The 15,230-nt window shown below is 37.7% G+C and overlaps 1 protein-coding gene across 1 annotated transcript; it reads left to right on the top strand.

Moving 5' to 3' along the window:
• Positions 1-8,037: 8,037 nt before the first annotated feature.
• On the top strand, positions 8,038-13,017 carry LOC102714908 (putative homeobox protein knotted-1-like 5). The gene is made up of 5 exons (XM_006651616.2): positions 8,038-8,119; positions 8,233-8,361; positions 8,594-8,705; positions 12,369-12,631; positions 12,760-13,017. Exons 1-5 carry the CDS (start codon positions 8,066-8,068, stop codon positions 13,015-13,017), a joined length of 816 nt encoding a protein of 271 aa, XP_006651679.2. The 5' UTR covers positions 8,038-8,065.
• The last annotated feature ends 2,213 nt before the right edge of the window (positions 13,018-15,230 follow it).

Below are 15,230 nucleotides of genomic sequence, written 5' to 3'. Positions count from 1 at the left end.
TTTCCTCGAATAACTAGCTGACTCAGCTTGCATGTTTCGGTTTCTCGAAGGAGTTAACGCCTAGGGATAACCGGGAAAGATTGGCATTTTATTTGGTACTAGCACAATGGTCTTGTTCGTTGTGGCAGGGGTTGGGGTAAGTTATCCAACATAGAAAACGTAGTAATATACTACTAATTAATTATTAATTACAAAAAAATAAAAATAGATTAATATGATATTTTAAAACAACTTTTCTGTAGATTTTTTTTTAAAAAATAGACCATTTAGCCGTTTGGGAAACGTGCTTACGAAAAACGAGAAAATCTGGATAACTTATAGGTGGTGACGAACAGGGCCTATATCAAGGTTGTAGATCCTAACTTGCAACATTGTCAACTTTGTAGCTGGTTACCTTCTCACATGAAATCATTTATAGTTCTGAATAAACACTATAAATTTCAAAGAGTTGGAGTAGAAAAAAAAAACATCTTGAATCTAAGTAGCTGATAGATGAAATTAATGTTAAGACTTTGCGTGGAAGGAGAGGTACCAAATGCAAACCCCACATAGCGTAAACGCGCACAAAATATGATATGACTTGTTGCCCTTCGGCACCTAAAAGGTTCAAAGGCTGAAAAAAAACATTTAAGCAAGTAGTATTGTAAATGCAACCCCCATGATTTTTTATATATGACCATGAGTAGGTCAACCATCTTTAAATATTTATTTTTAAAAGCGTTTCTTACCCCCACATCATATTTACTCATTTGTACAAATGTTCTATAGTGTGTTAGTATAAAAGATATGTGACACATCATAGGTGTGTACTCTTATTTTGATAGGAGTACTACGTATCAGGTCCTATATTGAAATAAAGGAGGTACATACATATCTATTAAGTTTCCAAGCGTATAAGGAAGAAGTCAGATAAGAAAACAAATACAACTACCAGCACTACTCAAATTAATATTATTCATAGTTGTCTTTATAAATCTACTTGAATAAGTGGTAATTGTGGATATAAATGCAACACCTATTTGGGAAAAGATATGCCAAGATAGCCAAGACAATCTATCGAGTCGACATCGTAGAAACCCGACAACGTCTAGCCACCGACAACAATATAAATGCGTGAGCTCCACACCAATATCATTACAAACTATATTAGATTTTTTCTCCTTATATGTTGTACTCATGAGAGACTGATACAATAGCAACACTAACTTAGGCTATTATCCGTCATTAGAGAGTCTGAACCTATAAAAAAAGAAATAATGCTTCTTTCTTCTTGCTATAATTAATAATCTCGTGGATATATTTTACATCAGATAAACCCTACGCATAACAAATACCATAGTTAGATTTAGTGTCACGGTAATTGGCAATGCTAGTGTAAAGAATTTTTGAAGGGTGCGACGAATAGTCCACAACCAACAATTAATTAAAAAAAACAGAGCTGGGTAAGTGTGAGAGCGACTGATTTGGGCAAAGGACCTGCGTATATATGTCCTTGTGGAACAAACATGATCGACAAGCTAGCATGCATCCTGAGAAAGACCTCACGCTACCCGGACCAGTCGTCATGTTGATTTCGCGCGTATCTACTACTGACTAATTATTGCTTTGATTCCCTTTGCACAGTAAATTAACTTGAGCCTTGTTTAGTTGTCAAAATATTTTGGCAAAAAGATCACGTGGAACGCTTGACCGAATGTCGGAATGAGTTTTCGGACACGAATGAAAAAACAAATTTCCGATTCCACCTGAAAACCGCGAGACGAATCTTTTGAGTCTAATTAATCTATTATTAGCATATATTGATTACTGTAGCACTTATGGCTAATTATGTTCTAATTAGGCTCAAAAGATTCCTCTCACGATTTTCCCCTTAACGTTGTAGTTAGTTTTAATGTTTATGTATATTTAATGTTTTATTTGGGTGTCCAATAATTCGATTTGATGTTTTTTGGGAACTAAACATGCTTAAACGTTTCGCAATCCTTCGACTGGCATTTTCAATTCGATCTGTTCATATTGTTACTACTATTACCTCCAGCTCAAACTATGATAATTTATAGAGTTAATTGGATACAACTACTTAAAACAAGCAGGTAGTTAAAATGAAACATGGAAAATATGATGACGGGTTGATAAAGAAATTAATTAAGTAGTTAAAAAATAAATAGGACAACTATAGTTATGATTGGTTGAGATAGAATAGTAAAAGGAGACTTTGCTATATTTTGTAACAAATTTTAACGGCTACAAGTAGCTATATTTTTAGACAGAGCGAGCACCGGATATCACTGCCAAAGTGCAAAAGGCTTCGATCATGCATTCATGCTTAATAAATTGCAATGCTAGCGATCAATCAATCGATCGATCGAGGTGTTGAGAGGGTCAAAGGCTGCAGCTAGCCGACCGACCTTGGCTTAAATCTGAAACGAGAGACTATTCAGAGCGATTGGGACATTAATTATTGAGTTAGTTCACCGTACCGCTTTCAATTTGATCGATTTAGAAAGTTGAATCGCCCTGCTAATGACACTGAAATGAAAGATCGAGAGAGAGAATGATGTACTGGACCACCCTATACATGTGACCCAGGAGCATGATCGAATTATATTTTGCAGTGCACGCAAGCATTGGATGATCGAATTATGACAACACCAATTAATTAATTGATTAAGCACTATTGATTCATTCTTGACCTGCCTCGGTTGCACCTTGCATGATTCAGACACTCCACAGGTCCATGCAATATTGGATGCATATTTTTGGTTGAACTACTGCAAGATGCTTTGATCAATTTTTGCTAAATTAAGATGCACTAGCGGATGAATTAATGTCTTCTTTCGGTTAGCTAATAAGAAATTGGAAAGTAATTAATTTTAGAACTGGGCTTAAGATTAATTTTACGGGTTCTTTTTTGTTAATTACTACCGTTATATGACTCTCTTTTCATGAGATAAGACAAATTAAAACAGTACCTAAAATTATTTTGAGTGCATTAATTGCACTTTGCTTCACCTATTATTATTATCCATGTTTCAAATTTGTCCACCCTTAAACTTATATTTTTACTTTAAATCAGGTAAAATTTTCATTCTTATGGTTTAGACTCATGTATGTTCTACATATTAGTTAGATACCAATGACATATCTTTAACTTTATAAAATCATAATGGGATAATTATAAATTTTCATTATTATAATAAGAAATATATAAGAAGCTAGCTAGATCGATATTATTCTAGTCATTTATACCATGGATTAAATGAGCCCTTTCTTTGTATTCTCCTTGAATTGAAGCTCCCTACGGACACTACTTACTCAGGGGCTGTTTAGTTCCAAAAATTTTCGCCCAAAAACATCATATCGAAACTTTGGACAATTAAATAGAGTATTAAACATAGATAAAATGAAAAACTAATTGCACAGTTATGTAAGAAATCATGAGACGAATCTTTTGAGCCTAATTAGTACGTGATTAGCCATAAGTGCTACAGTAATCCACCTAAGCTAATAAAGAACTAATTAGGCTCAAAAGATTCGTCTCGCGGTTTCCACGCCGGCCGTGAAATTCGTTTTTTCATTCGTGTCCGAAAACCCCTTCCGACATCCGGTCAAAGTCTTATGTGATATGCAAAAATTTTCATTTCACCGACTCAGTGCTTTTATGATGTTGTCATGGAATAAAGTGCATTTATGGTTTCATGTCGTTGAATCGGATGTCAAGTTAGCACTGTTCAACTGAATCGGCTGCAGGTCGATCGGTGCACAGAGACAACGCACGAATGGGACCATGTTCCCAAAATGACAGGTGCTTACTGTTCTCTGCAGCAGCTTTTTTACTATTCTTAAAAAATATCTCAAGATATCATATTTTTTTAGTGTAAAAGTGTAGTATCTTAAGATATTTATATAACTTAAGATACCAAAAATTTGTACTAAAACTCTTGATACCTTAAAAAAAACCTTGTTAATATTCATGCGTGGTAATAAAAACATCTTTACAAAATATTGATTCCTGGTGAAAGGCCTCTGTTGTGCCTTGCCATGACACCTGTACTTCGTTTAAAGACTCAATTTACTGTAGAAACTACAGTAGCCCACCAATACCATTAGATTTTCGTTCGTTGCTCTGCCTAGCGTTCGATCAGCAGAAAACCTTCAACCAGCTTCCTTGCGTCCTAGCGCATTGACGCGTTCACTGCAGATAGGAAATCGGCGCTCACGTCTTCTCCGCCTCCGCGGCCGCCGGCAGCTACTCCCATCCTCTCTGCTCCATCCACCCCTCCTCACTTGGCCGGCTGCCTTTGCGCGCACACATCTACGCTTGCTTCTTGCTCCCCCTGCCATCGATTTGTCGACGCCCTCTCCATTCTCCTCGGTTGACGTCTGCGCTGCCGAGCATACATAGTTTGGCTTTGAACGAAAAGATTTCCACCACTGCAAGCACAAAAATATTTACTCTTTACCCTACATTTTGGTTATATGGATGCTAAGGAATTTGTTACTATGAGTTGACATTATATGTTCCAGGAATTTATGTTATTCATATTCATATTTTGATCGAGAGTAATTCTGTACAGCTAGATGCGTCTTTACTACTCAATAACCATAATTATCTAATTATCTCTTTTTAGTATCCGTTTTCTCAATACAACGAAAAGCTTTAGGTGTGCGCCAACCAACCTGTATCAGAGAAAGAAGCTGCAAAGAGCAAAGAACACACCTGTTTTTGCAAACTTACCGTCTCCATCAATATGGCTTATGATTATTTTGGTATATGTCTAAAAGCAGTGGCGACCACATATATTCAGTTATGTAATTTGATATCAAATATACATAAAAATATTTCTTTTTCATTTTCTTTCGATGTACCGTGGCAAAGCGCGGGGCGCTGACTAGTTATATATACGACCGGTTTGTGTGACGTGGCTCGTTATTGATCATCAGACTAAGAACATTATTAAGCTCGTTGCTTACTGTAATAAAATCCACTGTACTACCGGTTTGTGTGCATGCATGCGATTTGTGCCATACAAACTGACAACTAATATGATCAAAATATTATTGCATATAAATAGGCATCTACTTTATAGCAAAAATAACAATTCGAAACAGTACACATCATTTTTCCCCTGTAGCAACTAGCAACACCGATCCAAATTAAATTAGCTAGGCCAATTGGAAACAGTACACATCATTATTTGACTGTAGCAACTGACAACAGTACTGATTCAAAATTGATTTTTCAGATCGCAGCCAGCACATTACAGCCACGTGCAATTTAATACTTACGACGTACTAGTGCATTTTCCATAGGAAATAAATTAGAACAATGAAAAAACAAAAGTACGCACATTTATATATTTGTTAACGGTGCAGCGACGACCGAATTCAGGCGATAGCAGGAAGAGACTGATTAATTTAGTGATATATGATGTGTGCATGCTGAGCTGACATATTTGTTGTGTAATAATATCTCTGGACCCTCTTGTTAAAAGAAACAATAATAACATATAATGTAGCCTATCTCCTTCAGCTTCATGCATGGTGCATACAAGGTCAGATGCCTTGTCTTATGTGTCTAGGAGGAAGACTAGCTCCTACTTACCGTATGGAGTTCTTGGTTAGGTTAACATCATTATAACAAATGGACATTAATTACGCATGTTTTTGTGGGTATTCGATAGTGATTCTTGGTTCTTTGAAGATGTACTTTGAAATCTATGATATTTTTTTTATTGATTTATGGTATCTTCAAAGTGTTAAAGTAGGATATTAAAATTTATCGTATTGGGACGATATCCCAAGCATCGTTAATCAAATGGGTGAGTGTGGTGCCTAATGCTGTATCCCTAGTCCATCATCTGATATCCTCCAACAGTTTACTCCATCGAGGTTTCTTCCCCATCTGTTGGGGCCACCTCATCCTATCCTATTCCCATGTCCCTCTGATCCATCTACTTCCAACCCTACGTTGAGCTTTCTTTGGCAAGATCCTCCCTCGATCTCCTTGATCTGATGGTTGCTCTCCCTGCTTATCCACTATGGTCCACCACCCGCTGTACATCGACAAAGAACCACTCTTTCACCTTTTTCCTTTCGCTCACAGGGAGGTGGCTCCATAGTCGTTGCCACCGTTGCGTTGAGTACCTCCACCACCATCAGCTCTGATGAAGGCAACCCTCTTAGTTTGATGCATCCTTGTTCTCACCATGCTCCATATCATGAGCATCTTGTGCCATTAGGTTGAACCATGTCGGTGATGGAAATGCTCTTTCTTCAGTGGTGGACTACTCCCCTTACAAGATAGCAGCGTTGAAGACTGAGCACTATGAGGTTTAGTTACCCATGCCCCCAATGCTTGATTCCCCCAATGGAAGGGCTAGGGCTAGATCTAGAGGAGCATGTCCACAAGGTACATGTCATATATGTGCTTTACACAGGAGACAGAGGGGCTAAGTAACAACAATAGATGTTTGACTAGTATATTTATATGTTGTACATGATACCATGCTAGCTAGGAAGGTATCAAATCTAGTAACTACTTGGTATCATCCCGTACGGAACGGTATTATGTATAATAGTTGCTCTCAAATTTATACTCCCATATGATGTTTCAAACTATTTGACGTCATTGCAAACATCTATGTTTTTATTAAAATACTTGACGTCATCATATTCCGAAGCATTTTTAGAAGTGACCTTACATATCTACTGTTTAGAAATGCAGTCATACATAGCTATCAATTAGAGTTATGCTATTTAGCAGTAAGATTTCAGATGATGTTGAGATAACAATGTAATTCCATATATCGTTATCGGTACTTCGGTATCACTTTAAAATGCTAAAAATACTAAGATAATAGGGTTGTAACGAAGTGTTTCGATATTCTAGAAGAATACACTCGATACTTAATCTCTAAATTGTGAATAATATACCCATGGAATTGTACTATACTTCCAAACACAAGCATTTCTACAAAAAAAAATGGTAATGTAGCAGGGATAACATTATTAATGTGGCATTCCTCCATGTTTGAGGGGATAAAATTAATATGCTATAGCTAGCTAAGTTGACCGTGCAATATGATGTGTTATAGGGCAAAATGATGAGAAGCCTTGAGATTTCAAGAAAAAAAGGGACACAATTATATTAGCTACAGATGCTAGCTTATAGTTGTACGTATTTGCCCATTTCCTATAACTAGTGAAGCTAGCTTCGCTAGCTGCATAGGAATTAAAAGCCAATAATAATTGAGCAAAGAGACCCTTAACAACAGCCATTGTTAATCTCCCTCTAATATATTAGTATGTACTCCCTCTTGTTTTTTTTTGACGCCGTTGACTTTTTGATTTACGTTTGATCCTACGTCTTATTTAAAAATTTTGTTCAAATATATAAAATTACAAATCATACTTAAAGTTACTTTAGTAATAAACCAAATCATAATAAAATAGTCAATAATTATATAATTTTTTAAAATAAGATAAATGATCAAACGATAAAAAAGTCAACAACGTCAAACAAAAAAATCGAAGGGAGTATTAATTATGAGTATATGTGGATCAACCGTTTTAACTTCTTCCTCCCATGGCTATCCTTATTTTGTAAGCACAAACCACCCCTCCCTCTCAATCACTCGATGTCTCAATCCGATCGGTCGATCGATCCAGTACAAAAAGAAAATGGACACCAAATAAGAAGCACCTCCTTGCCCTAATGTTACATTTACGATATATATTATAATGTCTAGTTGCCTAGAGGCAGCTTCCCCCCACAAATACTTCAATCCCTCACTCAGGTAGCTAGGTAGCTAGCTGGCTTGGACCCGAGAAGATAATTCACAGACTCGGTCACATGGAGCAGCTCCATCTCCTCCTTGCCAATGGCGGCGCCAAGGACACCAGCACAGCTCCCTTCTGCTCGGCTAGAGATTTCACGTACGCTGCTTCGCCGCCGCCGGCGCTCCGGCCGGCCTCTGGTCGGCAATCCAACCATGGCGGCGGCGGCGGCGGCGGCCAATCATCATCACCACTACCGTCAGAAGCAATACTCAAGGCGAAGATCATGTCGCACCCTCTGTATCCGTCTCTCCTGAGAGCATTCGTAGACTGCAGGAAGGTATACGCACGTTAATAACGTCGCGCTCTAATTATCTACCATGCAAAAGTAAATATGGTATTCTTCATCCATTCGTTCGTTCTTGTTTGTGTGTACTAACTAACTAACGTAAGGTCGGAGCGCCACTGGATGTCGCTGGCCGGCTGTCCTCTCTCACCGACGACCTCCAGTCGAATTCCGGCGACTGGCGCCGTCCTGCAGAACTGCAGCCGGCAGCTGACCACGAGCTCGACCAATTCATGGTAATGGATGGATATATATATGCCTGTTGATCAGAGTACTCTCTTGTTGTTCTTATAGTGCATCTCTCTCTTCTTTTGTGTACAGGAAACATACTGTAACAGTAGTACGTACCTACTGTTACAATCACATCAATTTTAGTACTACAGTGTACAGGAAACATATACTGTTACGTACATACTTACATCAAATTAAAAAGTGCTTGTTTTTTTTCCTTGAATCTTTTGTGTACAGGAAACCTACTGTTACATGCTGACGAGGTACGGACAGGAGCTAGGGAGGCCAATACAAGAAGCCGAAGAGTTCTTCAGAGGCATCGAGGCGCAGATCGAATCGTTGGCACTAGGTGCACACAACACTCGCATTATGTATTTATTTATGTCAAACCATTTCAGTTAATCGTGGCCTTTTCCTGTTCAGATCTGAATGTCGCAACAGTACCAGCAGCTTTCGCTGTGTAGGTAGGGTACACGCCTATTTGTCGATTAAAGAACAAGAGAACAACACTAGCACAGAATCTTCTATGGTTGATAACGTAACCGCATGAACCATTAGAAACAAATGTATAACATTTCTAGCTCAAAAACTATAATTTAATAAGTTGAGTACAACTAATCCGGCCCACATGCATATGGCTCTAGCTAGATCAAGAAGAGTTAGAGAGGTTAATTATAGAGGAACCACATACTTATCGAAGTCAACAAAGTTATGTTACTAATCAGATAATAGGTGTTCATTCATCCAAAGCTCCTTTGCCTTTAGGTTTCGAGCATGGTTCCCACTAGCTGCTCTTGCAAAAAAAAAAAATTTGCGCAATTTGTTAATTACTTCCTCCGGTTTTTTATTTGACGCCTTTAACTTCTAAATCTATATTCAATCGACCGTTTGCATTTTTAAATTTATATAAATATTCAAAACTATAAATTATTCATTCATAAAAAAAGTAACAATCATATATTTTTCTTTAATGGGACTAACACCATCATGTTTTATGGGAGAGACGTAGCCCCGCTTTTTTCAATAAGGATGAGTGAGATATCTTGCTACAAGGTTTTCATGACGGGATTTTTTTAGTGTACTCTAAGTTTCTTTGGACCGTTGGTTTGGCCTGGATCTAACGGTTGATATACATATTACCTCATGAGAGGTAAGACCTCATTATAAGGAAATACAAATACATTTTGCATGCCATTAAAACATCATTTTGAATTTGCATGGAAACATGATATATACATACTCTGTTTTATAACTTAAACTTTCACATGCAATAAACATATTTGTGCAAAAAGAATCTTATATATCATTTTCCAAAAACATATATACATACTGGCATAACATATTTAAAAACCAGCGTAAAAATCTTATATATCTTATAAAATTTCAAATTTGGTGTAAAAAGGTTATAAAATGCTAAAACCAATGCTTTCTAATTTAAAAACTACACTTGAAATGTTGAAGAACTCTCATATATTCAAATCATATCTATTCGAATACTGCATGCTACAAGTTTGATAATTCAAATTGACATGCAAAACTTAATGATAGATTAAATATGGCTAAACTAGTTGCCCTTGATTTCAGCCATGCGAGAGATTATTTTTGGAAAGGGCATTCCATGTGTGTTGGTATTTCCTGATTATTAATTAAGGCATATTTTTATTAAAAATATTATTAATAATCAATGGTCTAGATTTGTTGAAGCTCTTACCTCCATAGAGGTATAACTTAAAACAACTCTTTCATGACATACACACAAGGAGATATAACTTGTTCAACTATTGTAAAAGTGAAAGTACTACGTGCTAATATATATATCCTTACGCCGTGAAAAAATTTCAGTCGCCATTCTATATATATATTTGAGTTCTTAAAATTAGTTTGATTTTGCACAACTATATATGCATGCTGGCGTGTGCTCCAACTAAGCAAATTCACATGTCGTCCACTAGCCAGTCATGTGGTGGATCGTTATTATCTATCGATCGATCTGTGCAGCAGAAACACTGTGCTTGTTGTATGCAAGCAAGAGCGAGCCCAATCAAGTCTTCTGCATCTGCACGTACTAACTAGTACGTATTTAGCACGTGAAACGCCTGCGTGTGATTGGATCCGTACGTGCATGCGCGCGTGATTGGATAATCGATGATGATTATTACTCCTGCCGGCCTGCATCGTCGATCGATCCGTACGTACGTACACGCGTTGCGTGATTGGATGAGCTCTTCAGATGATGTGGATCCCACCGTGGGGTGCAGAAGTTTAATTTCTCCGTGTTTGGATTGGTTTAGGCCATGCATGTTTATTCCCAAAAACTTTTTCCAAAAAATATCATATCAAATTTTTAGACACCTAAATAAAACATTAAATATACATGAACATTGAAACTAATTACACCGTTATAGGGAAATCATGAGACGAATCTTTTAAGCCTAATTAGGATATAATTAGCCATAAGTGCTACAGTAACCAATATGTGCTAATGACACATTAATTAGACTTAAAAAATTCGTCTCGTGGTTTTCAGGCGGAATCTAAAATTTATTTTTACATTCATGTCCGAAAACTTTTTCGACATCCGGTGAAACGTTTTTGCCAAAAAAATTTGGAAACTATATAGGCTGCCTTAGCTGGCTGGCTATTAATTAATGCGACAGTTTTTGCAGCTGGCAGCACGTACGGGATTGTCTTTAATCCAAAGCACTACCAATGATTTCTATATCATTGATCCACGTCCGGGTCCAAAACAAGATGCTACTGTTTTATTACAAACGCTACTAATATATAAAGGTTTTGTGCTTTTAATATAAAAGCACTAGCAATGATTTTATATTTTTTCATCGTATTTTATTTTTTGTTCTTGACCGTTCGATCGCTAAGAACAAATATATAAAAGTTTTATTCATATATTATTATTCTTTTTTACAAATATGAAGCCAAACACTCCTTGATTTCCTTATCTTTCTTCATTTACTCATTTTGCCACATTATCATGGTCTATATGATAACTTATTTATTTCTACCAGCACCATCTTAGTCACTGTATTGTAAATTCTCTAATTGTAACGTAAATTTAGCTAGCTATAGCTAGTTTAATTTGCGCCGCTACTTGCAAAAAGTCATTTGGAACAGCAATTAATTTGGATGATGGTACTAATGTGGTCAGCAAATACTAAGGTTAAGTCAAAATATTTTATTTTAGCTATCCCATTGATCAATTCCTTAAATTTTTGATTTGGTTATATTGTCTTCCCAAGCAACTGGTTGACTAAAAATGTATGGGTTTTCCTACATCGGAATCGCTGTCCAAGAATTATATGGATTAATATGGTACAAATTTTAAATCAAATAAATTAAATATTTATATTTTGGAACATATAGAGTACTATGGTTTTGGGGCCGGCTGTCTTTGCATGCATGTACAAGTTTCTCTCTTTCGCAAGAGGAATTTGGCATGCCATTTAATTTCTTTATCAAGATGAAATGGATATATATATATATATATATATATATATATATATATCCTCTTTTTCTTCTCTCCTTTGCATACATAAATCTTGGAAATATTGTACCAGCCATACGACAGATCTTTAGTACGACTATATAATATAATATCTACTCTGTCATCCTTCGTAACATATAGATCGGAGTACTATGGTGCAGCTAGAGGAAAGAGGAGAGACACCAAAGTACCACTACCTCCGTTTCGAAATAAGATTATTTTTTAGTTTTTAGATATAATACCTTGACTTTTTGTCTTATTTAAAATTTTTTGCGATTAATATTTTTATTATTCCTAGATGATAAAATATGAATAGTACTTTATTCATGACTAATTTTTTTAAATTTTTGTGATTTTTTTTAAATAAGACGAATGGTCAAATTTTGGATACAAATGAAAAAAATAAAATTATTATAGGATGGAGATAGTATTGATACTACTGTCTGCGTAGGTTACTTATTGCACCTGCAAAATGTTTTAATGTGTATACCTATCTCATCTCATGTGCAGATGATGTTAGCTGTGAAGGAGATGCTTCTTCGGAAGACGAGAACGCCGCCTTGCCGGAGAATGGCGGCGGCGGCGGCGGCGCTGCTTTTGGAGATACGGAGGTGACGACGAGCCACCTCCTGAACAAGTACAGCGGCTACATGAGCAGCCTCTTGAGTGAGATCTCGAGGAAGAAGAAGAATAGCACAGGGCATCTCCCCGGGAAAGCTCGCCAGAAGCTCCTCCATTGGTGGCACCTTCACTACAGATGGCCCTACCCATCGGTACGGTACAATACAACGGGAGTGTGCACGCCATGACCGCAGCTAGCTCGAAAAGCTTGCGGCATCTGTGTAGCTAGGCCAGGGAGGTTATCGTTAATACCCGTTCATGGTGTGTGCACATGTTGCAGGAGATGGAGAAGGCGGCGCTGGCGGAGTCGACGGGGCTCGACAAGAAGCAGATCACCAACTGGTTCATCAACCAGCGGAAGCGGCACTGGAAGCCGACGCCGGCGGCGGCGGCGGCCATGGACGTGTTTCTGCACCCGCCGTACGGCGCTTCGAGCAGCTCTTCTGCCGCACTCCGGCCGGTGGAAGGCGGCGGCGGTAGCTGGCAGCGCTGCTTCGAGTTCGACGGAGGATGTGCGTATCCGCGCGGTGGTCCGTGAGACGATGAACACGTACGTCGATCGACAGGTATGATCCACGTGGCGGCGCCGTCCTTGTTTCAAGCATTGTTGCGATCGATCGCGGTGCGCCTGCCGTGCCGTGGATCGATGGACACGTCTTTCTGAATAATTTGCTTGAGTAGCATTAGAGCATCCCCAACAGCTCATCTAAATTTGGTCATGCATATCTTTATTTGGATGATCATCTAAAATACTTTTATAGTTCATATCCCTTTATATTTCATCAGATCATCTATATATGGCATCCTTTATATTTATTTAAAGGATTGGAGAGAGAACTCTAAATATAGAGTTTCTCTCTCCTAATATGGATGACATCCAAAAATAGATGATGAGATAGATGTTCTGTTAGAGGTCAACTTTTACTCTTCATCCTCTATTTCTAGTATGAAGGATGGGATGGATGAGCTGTTGGGGATACTCTTAGTGTTTTATCTATCCATCTAGAGATGTTTTAGAGTGCTCCATCTTACCTTTTGACGGGTAAGACACTTCCGTGTAATCTTAATAGTTGATTATTGGGTTTTCTTTTATTCAATTCTTTCTCTTAATATGTCATTGCTAATAAGTGAACGATTAAAACAAATAATTAGCTTACCTGCACACCATTTACCAAATCACACACGGCATGTACGTATGCATACTTCCAAATCATGCGTGCATGCATGACATTTGATTTTTCAAAGATTCTAAATAATGGAATCTCCTAAATATTCAAAATAACATGAAATTTAGTAGCCATATTTTCAAATTTGGAGAAAAACTATGATTATGTTTGAAGCATCTATTTGCTATGGGTTAACCAAAATTGAAAATGTTTGATTTTTTTTAGATAAAATAATATGTATATTGTTCTAAATTTTAAATATTGCAAGTCTGAAATTACAAGTACATATTTTTAACAATAATAAATATTCGTATTTTTAAATAACGAAACACTAATGCATTCCTCATTATATAATAAATAGCATTAATTGACTTTGAGTAGTGTAATAAATGACTCTTACCCCCATGAGAGGTAAGACTAATATTAGCCATTTCATCTGCACTCAATGGACAGTCCAAAATAATCTAGGTGCACCTTAAAATATTTCATCTATATTCTATCTACATATCATAGAATGATAGCCTCGTATCTCTGAAACATGACACAATATGAGGTATGAACAGTCCTAGATGATGCCTTTTAACTATGGCAGTTCATAAATATGATCCACTTAAGATGCTTATGAAACTATCATAAATGAGATGCATTTCCATCCTATCCCCTTACTCTCCTCTATCTTGAAATTAGGCTTGCCAAAATTCCTGCCTGGCACGTCGTCGGGGCCAAAATCACCCTCGTAGCGATTCGTGACCAGGGCCCCAGATTATTCTAGGAAGGGTCTAGGGTGGATACTTCACATACGAGGATCCCCATAGGGACGCGAAATTATGAATAAATATAAAATCTTGGGTATATTGATAATTATTGTGGTAACCCGCAGGGATAGTAACCTTTTATTTGATAATTATTCACTTCCAATTATAATTTTAGAATTACGCTTATATTTTAGTGTATTCTTGTATATTATGATGTGATGATTGAGGATAGTATTAACTACATTTTTAGTTATCCCCTACCCCGTTGCCAACCCTACTTGAGAAGGACCCTCTACCGCCCTCCCTCCTCTCTAGAAATCACTTAGGCACCCACAAAGGAGATGACGGCCAACTACTCAGCCCCTAGTGAGAAAAAGGAGGTGGCGCAAGCCTGTCCGATTTTTCCATTTAACCACGCTACATTATGAGCCCTCATGGGATGATACATTGATGGGGACAGTGATGGTTGAGGTCACTAGATTTGACCTTGCGATGGCCATATCTGAAGAGAATAGGTGGTGGTGCACAGGGGGAGGAGGCTAGATGTGCTTTAGAGAGCAAGAGGGAGGGTATCAAGGCAGCCCATAACAACTTGCCAGCATTAAGTTTACCTATCCACACAATTATCGTTGGCTTCTCTGTCACCTTTGTATGCCTAGCAGGTAGGCCCCTATCGAGGATCAATTTTGTAATGCCATCGTCCTCTCGCCTCGGCCTGCTCCATCGTGTACTTTGGAGTACGACACTTGGGTGGGCGTGGGGGATAGCCACCGATGACCTGGGGTAGAAACTAGCATGACGACCACCATCTTGCCCACTTCATCTATCTC

This window comes from Oryza brachyantha, chromosome 3 (genome assembly GCF_000231095.2).
Source record: "Oryza brachyantha chromosome 3, ObraRS2, whole genome shotgun sequence".
In the NCBI taxonomy this organism is placed as follows: domain Eukaryota; kingdom Viridiplantae; phylum Streptophyta; class Magnoliopsida; order Poales; family Poaceae; genus Oryza; species Oryza brachyantha.
This window is presented reverse-complemented; position numbering and strand designations above follow the sequence as displayed.